General features: G+C 38.5%; 1 protein-coding gene across 5 annotated transcripts in view; it reads right to left on the minus strand.

Annotated features, from left to right (window-relative positions):
* LOC124170931 (caspase activity and apoptosis inhibitor 1-like) overlaps positions 1 to 21,784 on the minus strand; it is a 40,919-nt gene that overhangs the window by 10,039 nt on the left and 9,096 nt on the right. For 4 of the 5 annotated variants that reach the window (XR_006867613.1, XM_046549993.1, XM_046549992.1 and 1 more), the window contains exons 7-10: positions 18,259 to 18,357; positions 13,413 to 13,506; positions 4,099 to 4,175; positions 2,694 to 2,792 (exon numbers count right to left, since the gene is read on the minus strand). Coding sequence is in view for 4 of the 5 variants with exons in the window: in XM_046549993.1 (XP_046405949.1) it covers positions 2,694 to 2,792; positions 4,099 to 4,175; positions 13,413 to 13,506; positions 18,259 to 18,357 (369 nt within the window). In the remaining variant the exon portion in view is untranslated. The remainder of the gene's footprint in view (positions 1 to 2,693; positions 2,793 to 4,098; positions 4,176 to 13,412; positions 13,507 to 18,258; positions 18,358 to 21,784) is intronic. The other variant, XM_046549995.1, reaches the window with a different exon arrangement.

Below are 21,784 nucleotides of genomic sequence, written 5' to 3' on the forward strand. Positions count from 1 at the left end.
TCATAGGGGAGACAGAGAAGGATTTGAAGACGACTTTGACAAATATTGAAAGGACTATACCCAGACATTAGCTGAAAATCAACAAAAGGAAGACTAAGGGACTGGCATGCAGCAAAAGAGAGGCGACTAGAACAAACATTAAAGTAGATAAACAGAAGTTCGAAGAGGTGAACAAGTTTTCTTCCCTGGGAAGCCCAATTACCAACAATGGACGAAGCAAGAAAGAAATAGTCAGTAGAATAGTGTAGGCGAAGAGAGCTTTCTACAAAATGAAGAATCTTCTAGCAACTGAGAATAAAATCATGGAAGTGATGAAACAATTCATCAGATGCTATATTTTGTGACGGCACCCCTTAAATAACTGCCAAAAGGTTTATTTCGTTGTGTGTTATATTTTTCTTATATTACTTATTATTGTATGAATTGTATTGGTGTGTGAGTGAACAAGTGAATGGTGAATGTATTTGAAATTTTGTTCACCTAGTTCCCCACTACGTTGTCATTGTTCGGGCCGAGTGCAGACGACATTAGTGCAGGGAATGTTGGGCAGGTGAGAATGAATAAAAAGGGAAGCAGAGGAGGAGACAAGGCAGATAGTGACGCATGAGCAAGCAAAGTAATACAGTAAGAGAGAGCAAATAGCGATCGCACCACGACGGAGTTAACACGCCGAGAGAAGGAAAAGTGGGGGATGGCCTTTTTGGACTACGCTATGCAAGTTCCTTGGCATTGAGGGATCGACATCCTGGAAATAGTACCTGCCACGATCCAGCAGACGTGATCCGCCGTCTGTTTGTCAGAGTATCTTCTAGAACTGATCCCCGCCGGAAAGGAAGCGTAAGCTAACCACGCCTCGAATCCCTATTTCCCCTAGTGGAGCTTGTTAAAGCTTAATAAGTGTGTTAACGCGCGTGCTTCGTGCTCTCATGCATGTAAGAAGAAGAAGAGGAAGGACCTTTTTAGCTAATTTCTCACTGTGCGCTATCTACCTAAATTGCCTTGATGATTAAGTCATTTTCTTTTAAAGGCATTGTTAAAGGGTGTTGAATCTCATTGTTCATGATTATTGCAGTTAGTTGTATTATTCAAAGGGTATTTTGTGTTTTAAGGGTTATTTCTTGTTATCATGTTTTGCCTTATTAAAAGTGATACATATATGTTAAAAGAAAATAGGCCTGGCATCCTGTTACTTAAGGAGGGAGATTTGTCACCTTATTCGGCGATTCCTCTGCCACCCCTCAATTTTATTATTTTCATGCAAATCAAATGGTGCTGGTCGCTTGAAATCCAAGTTTCCTACATCTGGATCGGAGGAAAGGAGTGTTGGATGAAGGCTGTGACTCCTCCGACCCAGGAAAGTTAACTGTGTGTGTGTCGCCTCGCTGGCTAACCTCACTCGTCCAAATATCCTTGGAGCAAATGGAAGGGGGGGGGGGGGGTAAAAGCTTATCTGGGAGTTGGGACCAGCACAATATGGAGCATGTTTCTCCATGGAAGCAAGGCTTGGATATTGACAGGAGCAGAGAAGTCAAGATTGGAAGCACTCAAAATGTGGTCCAGCTGATGAATAATGAAAGTAAGATAGATCGACTGAGTAAGTAATGGGGATTAGCTAAGAGGAGTGGGAGAAGGGAGGTCTTCTAAAATCCTCATGGAGAGGACAGGACAGCTTAGTTGGCCACAATATAAGACATGATGGCTTGATGAAAACCATCATAGAAAGACTAGCAGATAGGTGAGAGGAAAGGAGCACCCTGTCAAACCAACCTTAGGATTGTTGACTAAAGATGATGATCAACTGATTTGGAACTGAACTGAACTCTGTTGATATTAATGCTACACCTGTTTGAAATTTCCATGTTATAAGCGAAAAAAGAAGAATTAATTTCTAACTTAAGATTTATAAGATAAGCAACAAATATTTTTTGGAAAACACTGCAAATAGCATTAGGTAAGCGTGCGGAAGGGATGGGAAAGAGGCAATATGAGCGGCTGAGGAAGGGCGTGGGCTCGCGCTAAGTTGGGTCTCAAGGTGCGACCACATATCTGGGTCCACTGCGTCCACTTTCCTCCATCTCCACACCGCACATACGTGAATATAGGCTTCTGTTCTTTTACGAATATAACCCTCGCCACATGTGCACAGCATTCAGCGCAACAGGGTTCATTATTCAATTTATATAAGTCACATACAAGTAATTAGGTTCAAAAATCTTATAAGAAGCAACACAAGAATATGGGACATTATGAGCGACCTCATTAAATATTTGGAAGCCATCATTAAATCTTTGTGTGAAAAACTTCATTTCATATTTATTGTATAGGTTATTTTGAAAATCCTTTTTTTTTTGGGCCACTGATAATTTATACATGAAATATTTTACAAGGAAAAATGGTATTTATTCTATTTTCCAATTTACTAGTTTCTGAACAAGATTACCTCAATTCCATTTGACTGTATTTTATAAAAACATGCTCATCATTGGATTGCCACTGCACATATTTAATTCACCAGCCACGTAACAATGAACAAACACGATTTTTAAGGGAATTAGCTTTTAGGATTTTATATTTCAGGACATGTTGGGAAAAAAAATTCCCAGTGAGGAAATTGAGAAAGAAAACTTTTTAACCTCCGAGGCTACTTTCCCTAATCAGGATGGTAAAGGTAAATACTGAAAAACACTTCATACTTTCTGAACTGCAGCTATCATCTTCATCACTGTCAGATTGTCTTTCTTCAGCACTTGACTCCCCAGCCACACTTTTGCTTCCTTCAGATGATAGGTCTTCTACATGGAAAGAACTTACATTTTATAAGTATCCAAAGACAGAAAATAAAAACATTATTATTACAAACAGATTTAATTTTACTTCCAAGTATTAATTTAAGCAATGCTAGAATTAGCAATGCTAAAAAAATATGTAGCACAACGTTTCATCAAAACTAGAGCATTGCAAGTGAAATATGTATCTTAGGCATGATGAATTAAATCCAGGGTGAGGTAATTTTTCTTAACATTTAAAGAAGCCCAATGTGTATTATGAATTCAGAGACAAAAGAACATTGAAATGTACGTATACATATTCAATCAAGAAGCAACAAAAGAGTATGTTACAAAATGAACAACCTACCATATATCTCCAATAAAATCCTAGGTCAAAACTCATGACTTCATCACACAAGTAATTCTCAGACAATAGGGTAGTTTCCTTCATCAAAGAAAACAAAAGGCAATAATTGCGATTCGTTACCCACCATTAGTGTATTCATAATATACAAATTATTTCGTTTTAGAAATGCCGGTATAGACGAATGGCAATGGTCCATTTTTATCCTCATTTGAAAAGGGCCAGATTGGCGCCAATGCGATGCCACTCCACGTGACGTCACAGGGACCTAGTTTCTATAGGAGAAGATAGGAGTTATACATCGCCTGAGGTTACCAATGCATGCATGAGGCGCAGAGCTCAGGGAAACATGTCTTAATAATCACTTATTAAAACTGGCTAAGGTTGGAAAGTTTTCCTCGTTTGATAAGGTATTAATAATCCTTATTTAAGCCAAGCGCTACCAGCCAGCAGGGTACTCAGCTACCCACTAGCAACCTGCGACGTATTAGCGCTAAGCCTCGCCTCAAGGTCACCTCACCGGGCGGGAGGGGGAACCAGAAATACGACGTACGGAGAGATTTCCCGGCATTCATACTTACGCGTCGCGTTTTCGCGCGTTTGAAAATTTTCACTTTTCATTTAATCGCGAAAAATAGATATTGTCATTTAAAAATCTAAAAGCATGAAATACGTACTCCAGGAGTAATAATCTTTCGATTTAGGCAATAAAAAAATAATAGGAAACCACCCTATTCAAAACTTTTTCAAGAATGACTGATAGTATATAGACCAAACCTCAGATTTTATGGTATTTGTAACATAGATGACTGATTTCTGCATTCTGGTCACACTTGTACTGCCAATTGAGGATGAGATTTTCTTCAGCCATATTCCATTTAAAGCTTTTGCAGTAGCCGACAAAATATCATACTTTCCACTAGAGGATACAAATTAAAATTGGAAAGAATTAAAAAGACAACTCACCATCAACCTCGTTGCTTGAGTCCTTTGGAATCTTAAATTTCTCATTAACTAAACCACGTTTTCTTTTTGAAGAATCTCTGAAAGGAAATTCAATTGAAATCTTATTAAACCAAAAATTTCAGATTTTTTCATGAAGGACTAATTCAAAGACAAAGCAAACAGCAATGTGATTAAAATGACCCTAGTCTATTGTTCCCACTGAAATTTAAGCAATAGCAATGATTAGGTATTAATGATAATTATATTGGTCATTCCAACTCAAATCAACTAACAACTGACCCTCCAGGTCTCAGATTTTGATCAAAACAAGTGTATGCATGAATAATAACCACAAAATAATCACCCCAATACCATTTAATGAAAGAACTGCAATTTATGACCCTTTCGATTAATAAAGTTATTATTACAGATGGGTCGGTTCCGGTTCCCGGTACTGCCGGTTCTTGGCCTGTGGAACCGGTATCGAGAACCAATCGCATAAAGTCCATACTTTGGAACCGGCTCGGTGCGGTGGCGAGGATTTGAATTTGGCGCCTAAATCCGAAATGGTTTGCAGTGTATTCAAAGCCAAAAAGTGAAAAAAAGACGAAAAAATGATATTTTACTTTCCAATTGCATGGTGTCCACTATTTTTTCTTTTGAGAGTTGCTCGCTAACACGTGCATTTAAGGATTCATCAGTTTGTTGTTTTCGCCAACATTATAACATTTCCATAGCCTTTCAAACGAGCTGACTTATTGCCTGCATCCATCCACGGCACTGCGCCGTTCTTTGAACTTATCATACTCTGTCAAACGAGTCGATTCGTACCGTTGATGGCACGGCACCCATTTCAATCTGGCCCAGCGATGCAATGTCTACGGCGTGAAATACACACAATATGTAGTACATTAAGGCCACTTTCAGACCATACGACTTTTTTGCCAGCCTGCAACCTGTGTGCCGCGCAGTGAACGGGGCCAGCAGAAAATTGTTTTGTCTAAAAGTGGTCTTACGATTGAATCATGTACACATGCAGAAATTCTTCGACAAACGAGCAAGATGCATTCCGAGAGCTTATTCGTACGTTGATAACCTATGCAAGGCATCGAAAAGAGTGGCTATCCTGCAGAATGCAACACTGTATTACAATTTAGCTCACGGCTACTCAGTTTATCCCAGGTGTCGCTGCACCGTCGTGCTGAGCAGTTTATTGTTGAGGTTATAAAAACCGTGACAGTGAAGCATCAGAATAAGTGGTCAATTAAAGCAACAATTTGAGCTACATGATAGAATACCGAATATATTTTGAGCCGACTCACAAGTTACAACAAATTAACGGATGATGTTGCCAGAAGTTGGGGGAAATTCACTATTGATCCTGCTGTTATACTAACTATTTATGCAGCATGTAAACTGTGCTCCTAGCATATTTTGCACATGAATTGGATGGATGAGACAGATACTTTGTGGAGATCCATTATGAGATATGAAGTGAAACACTTTGCACTTTCCGCATAAAAAATTTATTACACTAGAGTCAACATGTTTCATGTTCATTCAACAAGAAACATTTCGACTCTAGTGTAACAAATTTTTTTATGTGGAAAGTGCAAAGTGTTTCACTTCATATCTCATATTTTGCACAGCCCTTCAAAATCAACATCGACCACTACTGTTACTATTTAAAGCTTGTACAGCACTACAGGCAATATTTCTGCCAAAAAAAAGAATAGCTGGGGGAAAAATGTTGAATTTTTTAAATTAAAATCTGGAGAAAGAACCAGTGGTTGCCTGATGTAATTTGACATTTTGGTCGATCGATTCTTTAACAACATGTTATTTAAAACTTTTACTGGGCAAATAAAATTATGGAGATGATCTTAAGTTCTTTTACGGAGCTTTCCTGCAAATTTACATCTTTAGTGAAATTATTTTCCGAGAGAACCGAGAATCGAGAACCAAAAAAATTTAGGAACTGACTTATCCTTAGTTATTATAATAAAAATTTTCATATATATTACTGTTTTTTTGGCATTTGATAATCAATGCATCAATGTGTTTCTTAGTCATTTGAATTTGCCTGCATTGATTCATGTTTGGCATTTGTTTTTTTTAGCACAGTCTTTTTTATGTTGTCTACTTCCGTGTGCCCGACATGTTGTGATGCGTTTTAGCTCAGTAAATGAAGTGATGAGTAAATCCTGGTGTATCTTTAATTTAGTGTGTCTATAATTATTCCCTACCTCGCTCTAAGAGTTTTCGTGACCTCTACTTCTATTTAATCTTAATTATAATCTATTTCTTACACTAAATGTATGGCAGCTGACAAGCAGTGAGAAGGACAGTACAATGGCAAATAAAAATTATGCAGAAGTGCTGGCAAAAAAGCCTACCAAATAATGAAAGTAGAAAATGATGGAAGAAATGCCGGTTGAGTAATTGTCCACACACAATAAAACATACACCAACCTGGTTTCAACAGATAAACATCATTCTCAAGTTGTTGCACACCAGCAAAGTACTATGCATATTTGAGCAACTTCACAGCAACTTCATGCCCATTTCAGAGGGATAATGTTTTTCCCAATATTTGTGCACCAGATGCAGCAAATTGATTTATATTTCATATTGCAGATGAAAGGCATTAAGCATTTCCGATTTCAGGAGCTAATATTAGTTCTTTGAAAACTTTATTTCTTCATTTAACTACATTTTTACAGAAGTTATGCAGCAGTCCAAAATTCGTGGCTTGGTAATGGCATTTCACTTAGCGTGAAAAAGTAATGTTACTCCTTTTGCCTGCCCAGACATTGTACATGTCCCCATTAATATGCATCAAAAATCTGAAGGACTTTAGTACATGGAAGGAAGAAAGTAGTTTTACAGTAGTGCTTGAGGCTAACAACATGGCTCAAATTAAGCCATTCCCTATGAAGTTGAGCTGCTCAAAATTAGTGAGTGGATATTGCCTGAAGTGAAAAACGGAAAGAAAAACTGATTGCTGAAAATATTTCAATACCAATCAAAAATATTTAAAAATTTTACCACAGAAAATATAGGAGAGACATGTAACCACGAAGGTTAACAGTGAAGGCAGCAAAAAGTTGAAAATAAGGAAATGTGGGATAATAACAAGCATACTACAGTAGAAGCCCGCTTTTACGAGTGCTCATAATCCCTAGGAAATTACTTGCAAAACCAAGCACTTGTTGTATCCAAGGAATTGAATAAACCCACCCAAGTCTCATAATTGTTTATATTTACAGTTTTTCTTTTGTTTGTGCAGTATTTAACGAAGTTAAACTCATAGAAAGTCATAATCAGGCACAATATGATTGAGTATCAACATTTTTAAAGAAGGAAACGGGGCATTTTAATTTTTATAAAATAATAATTCCCCCAGTTTCCGTGATTTTATTCCCGTTCTTGTATTATTTGATTGCGGAAGAAAGCCGTAAAAACAGCGAAACTATTCGGAATCAATATGTTTGGTATGTGGTGGATTATTTTGGATAACTTTGCGAATACATCATGCCAACAATATCAGTTCTGTTGAGTTTTTGAATGTTTAACCAGTACATCAGTCAGTTGAGAAAATCGGCCGAAAGATTCACTGAAATACGGCGTGATTCTGTGATCGTAGATATTTCTTGCAAAGACATTTTTCCCCATTGGAAATGTAGTCAGCTTTCGTCTTTAACATCACACCGTTTATGGGCAGTCCTTTGTTGGCAAAACCACTTCAATAGTGCAGATTCCATTTGTGGATGTTCCCCTTGCCACAAATATTTTTGGCTGCTAGGTGTTCCTAGTTCATTCACTACTGCACGAATTGTATCTTTCTTTAACCCTCTCCCTATTGAAGTTTAAATGCCTCATTCTCCGCTCCGTCCTAACCCGGCCGAAACCGGCCGCCGCCATTTAAGTCGCTCCTTCATAAACCGGCCGAATCCGCCCGGCTTGGTCTGCTCTGTTAGGGGCAGCCTTTTGAGCTTCATAGGCATCTGTTTTATCTTGAGAGTGTTTATCTTTGCTAGCACAAGCATCCTTCCTATCTCTCGTTTCATTAAGAAGAAGCAGAACGTCGTCACCATAAGCTAAAATCCCGAGACAATAAGGTGCTTTGTTCCAGCGTGGCACATTAACTGAGAAGTTGTGTAAGCTCTTACGATGGGATTTTTAGGAGGGCCAGTTTTGAAATGGTGTGATACGAAAACCCTAGGCCAGCCCTGTGTTATTTAGAGTGACTGTCACATCTAATGACGATATTTCTTCCTGTGTGGTCACACACAAGCTCACGCTTTTCCTATCTCACATGGCAAGGAGGCGAAGCTCAGCTGGTCAGCTCAAATGAAAAGAAAATTAATCCCCCTCAGTTCTGTTTGCGGGTGGTCACAGGCACTCTCACACTTTTCCTATCTCATATGGCGAGGAGGCAAAGCTCAGCTCAAATGAAAAGAAACCTAATGCCCCTCAGTTCTGACCATGGCTTGGTTAAGTGAGGATGCTATCGCAGAAGAAGTGAACAGAAGCGAATTTTCGAGTGATTCAGATGGTTCTAGTTGTTTGAATGAAGAAGAAGGATACAGTGATAGTGTCAGATCAGGTGATGTACCACTGGAGGATGACGTTACCCCAAGCACGAGTGATTTAAAAGGTGATGATCAGGTGCATGACTCTTGGAGAGACACCCTGATTTTTGAAGAACCGTCGGAGTTCAAAGAAGAGAGAGGACCTATTCATAATTTGGCGATAGGTGAAAATGAATTTTCCTTCCTAAAATATATGCTAGAGGGCGAAGTTTTTTTTCACAACATTGTCAAGAACACAAACAAATATGCAGAACATCTTCAACATTCCTCAGGAAAGGCTGACAAAGACTGGGTAGATGGTACGTGCGATGAAATGGTGGCATACATTGGGGTGCTAGTATACATGGGAATATTCGATTTGCCTGAAAGCAAGGATTGCTGGCATAGCCAAGATATTGACTGCTCAATTGTTCGTGACTGTATGACCTTTGGAAGATGGACAAACATTTCAAAATATTTCCATATTAGTGATATAACTCAGGAAAAAAAACAGGGAGAGGAGGGTTTTGATGTATTGCATAAAATTAGGCCGGTTCTTGATGTAATGGAAACTTTTTAGCAAAAGCATAAACCGGTAGAGAATTAAGTGTTGACGAGGCGATGGTTGCTTTTAAAGGACGTCATAAAATTAAACAATACATCCAAGGAAAGCCAACGAAGTGGGGATTTAAAGTTTGGGTTTTAGCAAGCTCCCATGGCTACGTTCTGCAGGTAAATGTGTACTTAGGGAAAAAAGATAAAAGAAATCGTAAAATGTTTCTTGGGACGCAAGTTGTAATGAATTTAATGAAAAACTATTTAGGGAAAAATCATCATTTGTACTTTGATAGCTTTTTTCGAGTGTGTCTCTCATGAAATTACTACTTATGAATAACACATACGCATGCGCTACTACAAGATCATCTCGTATAGAATGGCCTCAAATACTAGGCATGGAGTAACACAGAAGAACTTTCGTTTAGCACTTTACAGGCAGATGATAGGGAAATTCTCCTCGCGTAAAGTAGTGGGACGTAAAAGAATCCTTCCGATGGGAACATTTTCACAGAGACAGCAACACTCTTTTGTAAAAATCGTGGGGAGAAAAAAAGTGTGCGCCTATTGCAGCTCAAAGAAAAGAAAAACTCCTGCTGGTCGGAGCATAGAAACGTCATGGAAATGCATCGGATGCGATTTACCTCTTAGCAAAATAGGATGTTATCATCAATATCACCAAGAAAATGGATTTGAAGGAGGGAATTAAATTCAATATAAGGTAAGACCAACTTCTTTCAATAAATTAATATATTCTTAAAACGTATACAAATTTTAAAACAAATCACTTAAATATATTTCAAGTTATTGTAAGTTAATTAAAGTAACCTGCGTCAGTTCCTCATCGCGGAGAAAAATAGGTCTACCAGTGGGGCAAATGGGTATTTAAACTTCGTGCATGACGGGGAAATGTTTACGGCCGGTTTCGGGCGGTTTAGGAAGGAGAGGGTTAATATTATGAACTACGTACATGGTGAGATACCAAACCGCCTTCAGATATCAGTCCTTAAAGTCCAGCTACTTTCCCACTCGTCTATAGTTATAATGTCCAAATATTTACGTTTCCCCAATATGATGCACTCGCGCAAACCTCCTAACACTACTGAGTACACTCTGCCCCTCCACGCACATCCCAACTCTCCCTTGCCGCATGATTGGGTGCATGCAGTCGAGGGGATGGTAGAAGTGGTAGAAAATCACTTTCTTCTGCTGAATGCTGAGGCCCCATCAGCCCTCTCCCTTGGATCGTGCTCAAATGATCGGGGACGTTGAGTTCACTGCTCTATTCAGTCTGGCCGCAGATAAATGTTCGGGGTAGGGGGTAAGGTTGCCAGGTAAGAAAGGAAAATGCCCACGTTACATGTAAACAAAATGCTTCTGTGAAGAAAGGAGCCAGAAGGGATGACAACCTTGACGGACCCAAAGGAACAATCCCTTGTTTTGGTGATTCAAAGGAAGGGCTTGTTTTGGTGTTTCAGGCTTGTTTCTTAGCTCCACATGCATGTGACAATGTTGAATGACTAGGCGGTGGTGTGAGATGCATTTTGGGGGCAGTGGTCGGCTGCAAACTATACTGGCGCAGGGTTCTCTGCTCCTCGTTTTGGGCTAATAACGGGCCACTATCTGTGCATCGAACAACTCTCGCTGGCCGTCAACTGCAGTCTAAGGGTTTTTGGATAGCGATTGCGATGACATAAATATGTTACTTAATGCACAAAATCTTCATTTCCTCTGAAAAAAATAACCCTGGGCGGTTTACGTACCTACGATAAAAGCACTGCATGGGAATGGATTATCAAAGAAGCATATGCAGCGTCGTAAAATTAGGAGCGGAATATTTTTTTGACAAAGGAGTCTATATATAGGAGCTTTTAATCATCGCCAAGAGATTCAAAGGATGTGGTGTAGTAAATAGCATTTTTTAATTATACTCGCAGAGTACATTGCCCTTGAGGGTAACTCGCATCTAAGTTAAGCCATTCCTTTAAACAAATTTCAGGGATTGCACGGAAATGGGTCATACATCTGCTGATATGATATGAAACTTTGAATTATAATGAGTTCTGGAGAGTATGAAGAAGATATAATGAATATTCACTATGATTAGTCGCTAGAAGAGGATTTCTGCTATCAGCAGAGTAAGTCTGCTTTTTCAAATTTTTTACTCGGCCATGCTGAGCCCTCGTTCTCTAAGCTACGGTTGATGGTTATTTTACCATCTTGGTAATAATAGTTATTTTCCTACGTGGCAATAGCTGACGATGTCTTGATCGAACTACATTCCTATGCATAAATGAAACATCAAAATGTACATCGCTGGATAGCATGCAGCGACAGTTAACGTTGCTGTAGCTTTCTAAAAGTCCAAAGTCAATGTAAGGGCTCCGATCTAACTACGACAATGCACTTACAGCTTCACTACCTGACACAGGGAAAGATGGAGGGGGTTTCACTACAATGTAAGTTCCCACGATTAACACTGAGAAATATTATGGAGACGAAGTCAGCCAAAGAAAATGGGGGAACAAACTCTCTCTACCACTGTCATCTTTCTCCCATTCCCCTCTCATTGATAGCGGGGCGTAACAAAAGAAGAACGTAAAATGGGAGCACGCGGAGCGTACTCAAGGCCGTAAATCACTAAAATGCTTGGACATAACTGGCTTTAGGTGTAGCAGATCTGACACACATCTTGTATTTTTAGTTTAATTAACAGATAATACAAAGCATAATAGTTAATGCTTGCTCAGCGGTGCATTGCCCTCGAGAAATATCTGTCGTAATACCGAGCGTACACAGTGGAAGGAACTTTTTGGCCTCTATAAATCCGATTTATTTTACATGTAAAACATAGGCCATTTGGCGGTACAAAGAATATCACTAGCAAAAACGTGATTCTCGTAAAATGCCGCACTCGCAAAACTGGGCTTCCACTGTACTTCCTCCTCGTCAACCTTTGGCAGTAACAAAATGCAGACTACCTTTTATTGGCATGAAATGTCCCCAAGACCGTGGTTTTTCTTTACTAGTAATTAGATGGCCATAATTATGCTACTTAACCAATAGCCAAAAATAATTTTCCTCCCAATTCCCTTAAAAGGCTTTCTTAGCCATTTTACTTCATCCTCTGGGCATTTAGATGTGGAAAAGGGACCTTCTGGCTGTTTCCCTGCATAAATTAATTTCCAAATTATGAGCATACTCTGCTCGGGAATCAGTTCATGAAAATATCTCAATCCTGTATTTCACAGGCTTTTTTCTTATGCACTGCCAAAAGGGCCACCTTCCATGGAAGCTAGTTAGTTGATCGACAAAAGTTGCATGTTCCATGGAGGTGTAATTTTTCTGCAGATTTTTGATAAAAACCTAAAATAATCTCTCATACAAGTGTGAGTTTATGAAGGAACTTTCTCTAATTTTGGTCATTGCTCTTATCAAAATGCAAACACCTGAGAAAAAATTTGAAGTGCTTCCAAGACATTGCTGAATAAAATACATCTATGCCCTTCCCATCCTGTTCCCAAAGCCCATCCAAATTCCAATCACTAACTTCATCCCTCCAGCAATAATTAAGTGCCCAATGACAGTTCAAATTTCCTCGGTATTTATTTGCTTTGCATCCCAATTCTGAGAAAACATACCAGAAACTTTTGAAATATAAGTGTTTGTATGTTATGTGAGCAGACAACTGTAGCCCTCTTTTGGTATCAAACCTCATTCAGAGAGGATGTGGCAGCATTTTTGAGCAAGAACACCTATTTATTATGTAATTCACATTTCCATAATGTGAACACTTTTATAGGGTTACAAAGATAAAGCCGGCTTCGGTGGCGATGGGTTAAGTCCCACCCTGCTAAACTGTAGGTTAAGGGTTTGAATCCTGCCTGGGTACGTGGCCCCTATACAGGGCATGGATGTTTGTGTTGTGCTTTGTTGATTCTCCGTTGCAAAGGCCTTTATGTGCTGTTTACGGGAAAGATGGAAGTAAATATCCAGCTCCAGCTTTTGAGTGTTTCATGGCATCATTTTTAGAGAAAAGTTTAATAAAAGATGCTACAGGAATATTAGAAAAAAAACAATGGAAAATAGCAAACACTTCTCACCTGCCAAGTCCTCCAAAAAGAGAAGCTACGAGTAAACTAAGCAACATCAACCTCATATTTACTAACATTTTAACTTAACCATGAATTTCATGAGGAAACTTACGAAGATGTGTGCTGGCAGCAAGTTTTAGAATTCTTGATCCTTTTTAGGGGAAGTCCTTCAGGAGAATGGCTTGACTCCTCATCACACCTCATACCTAACAGAAGTAATTGATTGAAATAATATGTTTAAGTCTCAGTTCCAGAAAAGCATACTTCATGATTAGCTTCTTTTACCTAGGTGATTATCATTATTACATATTATTATACTTCTAACTTCTTCTGTGTGTTACCTTTTAAAGAAATTTGTTGTTTAATAATCATAAATGATTTTATAGTTTAAAAGTTTTCATCTTTTAAAGCAAACTCCTACATTCTCAGATGAAAACCTGTAGCAAAAAATTAATAATAATGGTAATAATAATAAAAAGAATAAAAAAATATTTCTCCGTCTTATTGAATTTAGGTATTTTATGCAAATAATATGTAACAATTTTTATGTAAGCAATAAATACTTATAAAAAAGTATTCTACGATTACTTATTCATCACTTAATTGTGCATCACTTGACACATGCGTGTCCTCCAACTTTTCAGCTCAATCTTTGACAGAGGCCACAGTCCAAGAGAGTAGATTTTATGCTAAATATTAGAGATGGTTCGAATAGCAGATTTCTCGAACTCGAATATCGAATTCAAATATTAAATGATTGCTCGAATATTCGAATACCTCGAATACTAAACGATGGATGCGGGAATGTTTGACTAGGTTGGCTGTGCAGCAGGAAACCCAAGATTTTGGCGAGTAATTGTGATTTCCTTTAAAGGATTCAAACAGGAATTCAGTTGATAAATGGAACATTTTAATTTTATGGAAACAATTAGGGCATATCCAACTAACATCTCTCTCAAATATCCTAAGGGGACATACCACCTCGCGAAAAAATGATTTCATGCCATTTTTTCACCGATTTTTTCACCTGATCAATTTCGGTTCCCCACGTCTAACTCTTTTCACCGCTCTGCCAAAAACAGTGCTGCATGCACTAAAAGACTAGAGTTCTCTACATTTTTCTGAGTCAACTACCAACAACGTGCGTGCGACAGTGTATGATGCGAAATTCAAAGTATTCGAGGTGTTCGAGACGGTACTTTAAGCATAACTATTCGAGACCTCGAATATCGAATACTTTCTAGTATTCGAGTATTCGCGGACACTATTCGCACATCTCTACTAAATATGTTTTACGTCAATCGTACCATATGATTACTTAATCACTTAGTAAAATTTATTCTTTAAAATATTAAGGAGACAAAAACAAATATAGCAAATTAATTAGGCAGATTAACACTAGCAACTACAAAAAAAATAATAGGCAAAGTAATTCGGCTACACGAAGATGGGTGCCAAAATGACACCCTCTTCTTATAGCTCCTCCGTCTTGGGGGATACAAATTTCCCAGCATTCTAGTGTTATAATGCAATAGCTTGGATGATATAAAACTCATGTTGAATTAAAACTTTTGGGCTATGTCGCCGCGTCAGATTTTGGGTGGCCCCAACGTTTCCCGACCGATGCTGGTCGCTTTCTCAAGGGAATCTGAAGAGGTGGGATTTAAAATTGGTATATATAGGTATACGTGTCAGGTGGTGGGGGGAGGGGAGTGAGAGGTTGGAGGAGTAGGTTGTCGATTATTTTTGCCGATTACGGGTTGCCAAGTACGGCTGATTTTAAGGCCAGTGTCTCTGTTGAAGTTGTTTTTTTTTCCTCATCCAGCGCAAATAAATGGAGTGGTCAACACGTTAATTCACCGTTCCTACAAAATAAGCGACCAGAACAACTTTGCCGAAGAGAGGAAGAAGCTAGAGGCCATTCTACGGGCAAATGGATTCGACGACAGAGTTATCTCTCGAACATTTAATATACAGTAAAACTTCGATTTTACGCACTTTGATTTTACATCAAGTCTCGTTTTTACACAGCGACACTCAAGTCCGGCCGGAAAGCATAGGGAATTCCAATGGCGAAACTTCGATTTTACATCTTTTCTTGATTTTACGCAGTTTTTTCGATTTTGCGCAGCATAACCCCAGCCCCAAAGAGGCCGCTAATCATGATTTTACGCAGTTGTCTTTCGACTTGTTTTGAAAAACCCGACTAGAGCAATATGAAGTTAGGTTATTTATTCGTCTAAATGAGTTACAAAAATGAATACAAGAACGAATTTAAGTATACCGGGACTAGCCACGGTAATAACTTTACGTGAGTCACCCGCAATGCACAAATTGTGCGATAACTCCACAGAGAAAAAATCATTCGCCTTGACCGGGATGTTTTCCTTCGCCCCAGCGAAATATAACGGCGAAATTAGCCGTTAAAAATCCTCCCGTGCCAACATTTTGGCTTCCAAGGTGATCCAAAAAAGATAGTCGTACTTCTAGTATGGACGTAAGTCGATGGTGATTCAACACGATGGTAAAAGCATACGTCTCATTCCGCGGGCTAACCCCACATCTGCGGGACGAATGGAGGCGAGGGAAAGTTGATTGCGCGGCGTGCTTATTAGAGCTGATTCAACTTGTATCTCATTTTCAGTGGGTTTAAATGAAACATTGTTGGAACTTCAATAGATATTAGCTTAACTCCGCTAGGTGGCAAGCGTTTATTTTTAACGGAACGGGAGTTTATGCCCTCGGAGAATAACTCGCGTCGACAATCGTCATGCAATCATTGAAGTCAAATCAAGACGTGAGTGATAAGGTCCTCCCTTTAAACTCAGGAATGGCTTAGTACCATTAAATCGAAATACAAAAAGTGTCCGGTGTTGTTATCAGCTATGGGGAAGCAAAATATTACGTTAAGATGAGTCACACGGCTTGTGAGCCGAAGGTCCCGGCGCTGAATTCGCGGAAGAATGCCGACAGAGGAGCTATACCCGGTAGATTCTATCTACTTATGCTAAATTTTCATGGGAAAATGGTTTTTTAATGCGTAAAAATTATAAAGAAGGAAGATTGTTCCGGACTATTAATAATTTTTTTATTCATCACTGGCGGCATGACGGTAGTTGCGCGGTTATTTAAATAGCTCACTTTAAAAAAGTGATCTAAACACCGGAAAAATCTGATTTTCCTAATATCCCGGGTCCTATGTGCTACGTATTATCTTTGGTATGCTATTTGGAAGGAGGTAACTGATAGCTGGGGTCATTAGAGCCATGAAGTAAGGGCTGGGGGATAGGAACCCTATATTGGCATTAGCCAGGTTGTAATGATAGGCCTTAAAGGGACGAGGGCTTAACGTCTCATCTGCTGGACAGAGTGGTGCACTGGAAGTGCCCTCCACATTACTCTCAAGTAGGGATAGGGCCATCTCTGATAAGTTTCTGCTACTGCCAGGACTTGAACCCAGGCCCACAGGGTGTAAAGCCTTTGTGATGTATTAGCACAATTTTGCTCTCTGTTACTGGGGTTAATTTGGATGACTATCCTCAGATATCTCATTTCTTCAATCTCCAATCTTTGTTTGTCTGCAGGTGGTTAAATGGATTTCCTGAAAACTGCTTTTAATGAGAATATTTTCGAAAATTAGCTTCTCTGCGAGCATTTAGTATCACCATTGCGACATTTCTCCTGGGTAACAGATGTAATCTTAGCGCCAGAAATTCTAGCAATTCTACCATGTTATTCAACCATGGGAAACATTGTTCAAGAATGCAACGTTGTTTTTCTCAAGGTAACACATCATCTGTGGTGTTGCTTGTGAGTAAATAAGATTATTAGGCTTCATTTTCTTGCCTCCAAATGAGTATAATTTAATCCAGGAAACATATATCTGATACGACTGAAAAGGAATTCATGCTCTTTTACCATAAAGCCACACATAATGAGACTTTTTCTGGATCCGGTTCTGGCTCAAATCAGAACTATACAAAAGTGTTCTAAAAATTTCTAAAAGGGGTTCTAAAAATAATGAGCAAGAGTTATCCTGAAAACTATACTTCTCCTCAATACCAACTCTTGATTTTACACAGTGCCCATATTTCGGTCCCTCCAACTGCGTAAAATCAAAGTTTTACTGTAGTTATCAGAAAGAACAACGAGATCAAAATCAACACCGCAGAAGCAGCAAACTCCTCTGTAAATGACCTGAGCGACCAGAAGAAAGCCTTCCTGCCATACATTAAGGGGACGACTGACAGAATAGGAAATATCCTACGCAAATTCCAGATAAGGACAATATTCTCGCCTCACGTACAGATAAAACATCTACTGAAAACCGTCAAGGATAGAACTCCACTACAAGTCGAAGGGGTACACCGAATTCCTTGCCAGACCTGTGGGAAGAACTACATCGGCGAAACAGGCAGATCGGTTAAAACACGTCTAGAGGAGCACGAGAGAGCAATTCGACTGGGGCAGTCAACGAAGTCCGCGGTAGCCGAACACGCAGCGCTGGGCCACACAATCGACCTTAAGGAAGCAAAAATTGTTGCGAGAGTGAAAGGCTTTAAACAGAGACTCGTAAGAGAAGCAATAGAAATATCTAAAGAGGAGAAAAACAACTTCAACAGAGACACTGGCCTTAAAATCAGCCGTACTTGGCAACCCGTAATCGGCAAAAATAATCAACAACCTACTCCTCCAACCTCTCACTCCCCACCCCCCACCACCTGACACGTATACCTATATATACCAATTTTAAATCCCACCTCTTCAGATTCCCTTCAGCATCGGTCGGGAAACGTTGGGGCCACCCAAAATCTGACGCGGCGACATAGCCCAAAAGTTTTAATTCAACATGACGAGCACCCGCGAAAGTTTTAACAAAGGATATAAAACTCTATAAAAAAGAACTTTATGCAGTAGTAGTTATAGTAAAATGTGGCTGGTAAAGAAAGACATCATACACTCTGAATGCAGGCTGTCACCTCCCTCACTGTCAGATTGCTTTCCTTCGGAACTTGATTCTTCAGCTTCACTTTCCCCTTCTTCAGACGATGCATTTTCTTAATACATGTAAAGAAAAAAATTCACAATTAACCCATTTCTTCCCAACGTTGCGTGAACGCAACACAAACTTTGCGATTTTTTTCTCCGTATTTGTTGTTGATAAGTAGTTAATATTTTTAACATAGGTAATTCAATGCTTTTTAAAACATTATAAATTTTTCTACGGAAGAAATTTAATAACTTTTGTTTTTACAATGACCTTTTCATTTATATGTAAGTCGTTATTCTAGGCTATCTTCTAACTTTACATTTTATGTTAAATCTGAGGCACTCGATGATTATATCTCTCTGCAAATACAATGATGCATTTGTATTCTAGGCCATTGCAACAATTTGGGTGAATTTGACTAAGTGGTTTTTAAATTATTTAAGAATAAAGGAAGTGTTGCGTTCACGCAACGTTGGGAGAACCCCGGCAATCTAGGTAAACGGCGCGCCGCGGCTGTAGTCGTTTAGAGTGTTTCTTTTTGGACTGAAAAATGAAATGCTTATCAAGAATATGTTACCTTTTTATGGTGAAACTTTAGTTTTAGGCAATTGTACAGTATTTTAGTCCTAAATATACATCTACATAAGTGTTGAAGGGTCCTTACTAGGATGTTTGGCAGGTGGTGAGTTTTCACCGAGTTGTTACTGTTAGATGTTTTTAACTTCACGTATTGAGCAAGATTAAATCAGCGTTAGCTTTCGCTATAGTGGGAATTTACTGTGACCTACACTAAAAGGTGCATAAAAACTTTGCTATAGAATTGCCCAGAAAAATTTCCAGATTTCTGTAGGCGTCTGCAATTCCAAGATATACGGGCATCCTAAGATAAGAACGATCTGCTTAACACAGTTGACAAGTATGCTAAAAGCAAGTGAGAATGTGAGGGTTAGCAAATAGATCGTAAAGTCGTATTTACGTGGTGTTGTTGACTAGGATTCAAAGGGAAGGTAGTGGGAGGGTAAAATGCATGGTTAGGCTGGGCGGGGATATCCCGGCACCAATGGGTCTCCGTGCACAGCGGGGGTTGGTGAGTGAGCAAAATGAATGGAGATATAAGAGGGATCACACTATCACAGTATTTTCTGAGAAATTCATGCCCACTGGCCGCTGGCGATAATGAGCTTGTAAGGCTCCAAATGAGGGTTCAGGCCATTTCGAAAGAAATTTTTTGAGAACTATGAGTGACGATGAATGCACCGGGATTCCAAGAAAAATATTTCTTGGTATATTGACTCAGGTTATAAAGGGCTTTATGGGTATTACGGTATCTAGAAGGGGCAATGTTCTGTTCCATCTGCTTTTACTATATCTGTGGTTGTCTGTTGAACAATTGTTCCCTCCAAATGACCTGAACCCACATTTGCAGCCTGAGTTGCTCACTATCGTCAGTGATCATAGTGCGTGAAATTCTCAGAAAATATTACAATAGTGTGGTATTTCTTCCGTTCTGATGTTTAGTGGTTATCACACCTTAGCTACAAAATATTACTGGAGTAAGGACGCTGATAAAGGCGTTCCTCTTGTGCGTCAAACGATGTCCCTGAAGCGTTTTGTTGAACCTAAAATGTTCATACGCCTGGTTGGTAACAGAAGTTTGGACAAGGGGGATAAGTTTTCTAAGATACGTCCATACTTTGTGAGCTCAACCAAATATTTCAACGGTTTGAAGCAATTTCTCATAAATTGTCTTTTTACGAGAAGATGATGCCATATTTTGGCCGCCATTCCGTTAAAATGTTTATAAGAGGAAAACCAGTAAGATTTGGGGTTAATTTGTGGAGAATGATATCTTCCTTGGGAAAATTTTCTGTCTATGGTTGAGCATCTGAAAAAACTGATACCTCTTTGAGTTTAGTGGAAAGGGTTGTAGTTGGCCTGGCAAAAGTTATTGAAGTTGCAAGGTATCACTTATTGTATTTTGAAAATAATTTCAAGTTATTTTTTACTGATACTTTTGTCTCAAATGGGATTTTTCCCAATTATGACTAAAGAATCCCTTGTAGTGTGAGAGAAAACAGAGTCGCAAGTTGCCTTCCTCGCACTCAAGAGGAACTGTCCAAGGGAAAGTAAGGTTGTTTTGATTGTATGATCGGTAAAAAGAATGCGTTATTCTTTGAGTTGGCTTGATATGTAATTAAATGTATTACCAAATTTCGGTATAATGGATCCATTTGTAAATTTGAAGTTGTAATTGGATCAACCATCAGTCATCATCATTTTTGTTCAGAAATAGTGTTATGTTTCCTCAAGAAAAAATAAAACAGTGAAGGAGAAATTACTCATTTTCAAAAGCAGACACTTTGTTACTTTCGCGATATAAAAATTCCTATTATTTGACCGGTTACTTTATATTTTCTGTACTTTATAATGGTGTAACAGCCGAAACCGGTCAAATACTATAAATTTTTATAAATACTTAGTGGGTGACATAAATTGTCTGTTATTGATAATATGGAGGTTTCCACCACGCACAAGCTTCAAGTTTCGATTTAGGCAACTACCCTTATAGTAACTAAAATTGCCATAACATAGGACATAACGGAATAAATAGTTAGTGAAATGCAGTAAGGAGACAAGGTTGGCCACAATATTGATCGTGACGAAAACATTCACGATGAAGATGCCGAGTTTGTAGCAGCCAGAAAATTAGTGATTACCAAAAGTGCAATATTCATCTACATACTGATTGCTCTTCTAAATTTCATGAACAATACAACGTTTAATCAATATTTTCGGTTAATTATATGTTTGGGTTATACTCAAAAAGAATTATTTGCAAAAAGAAAAGAGTTCCGAAAAAAAGGCAAAACGGCTCATTTGACCAGGGGAACTCCCAACGTTGCGTATACGCAACGTTTCACCAACGGCAAACTTAAAACAATAAAAATATAAAAATCGATAATTTGCCTTATTTAAGTCTGTTTTAATGCTAATTTATCAAAACATTTGGATTTTTGAAGTTATTAACATGCTTGGGGTTTAATGGGTTAATAAAAACCATTTAAACATAATCATACCTTTTAATTTTTTCTAAGCTACTCACTAACAGTTCCAATTGCATACAATATCAATTCTTAACTGTAAATACAACCTTAATTCAAAGTATTACAAACAAATGATTACCAAATAACACACTCAACAGGGTGTCCAGCCAATCAAAGCAAGAAAATTAATGCACAATTCCCAGTTTTCCAGGGGAATTTTACCAAATTCCAGGTCAATCCTATGTGATTACTGTATCAGAAAAGAATTGGAAACCCTCAAAATTAATTCAATAATTTTAAATAATATTAGTTTTATGTATTATTTTTACGTTCTTAATTTAAAGTCTTACACTCAGCAACACAAATTTTTCACTTAACTTATAAATATCTCACTTGGCACCTCAAGATATTTCTCTTAATTCAAACAGTTTTATAGATATGTATACGTTT

Source organism: Ischnura elegans, chromosome X, assembly GCF_921293095.1.
Source record: "Ischnura elegans chromosome X, ioIscEleg1.1, whole genome shotgun sequence".
Lineage (NCBI taxonomy): Eukaryota > Metazoa > Arthropoda > Insecta > Odonata > Coenagrionidae > Ischnura > Ischnura elegans.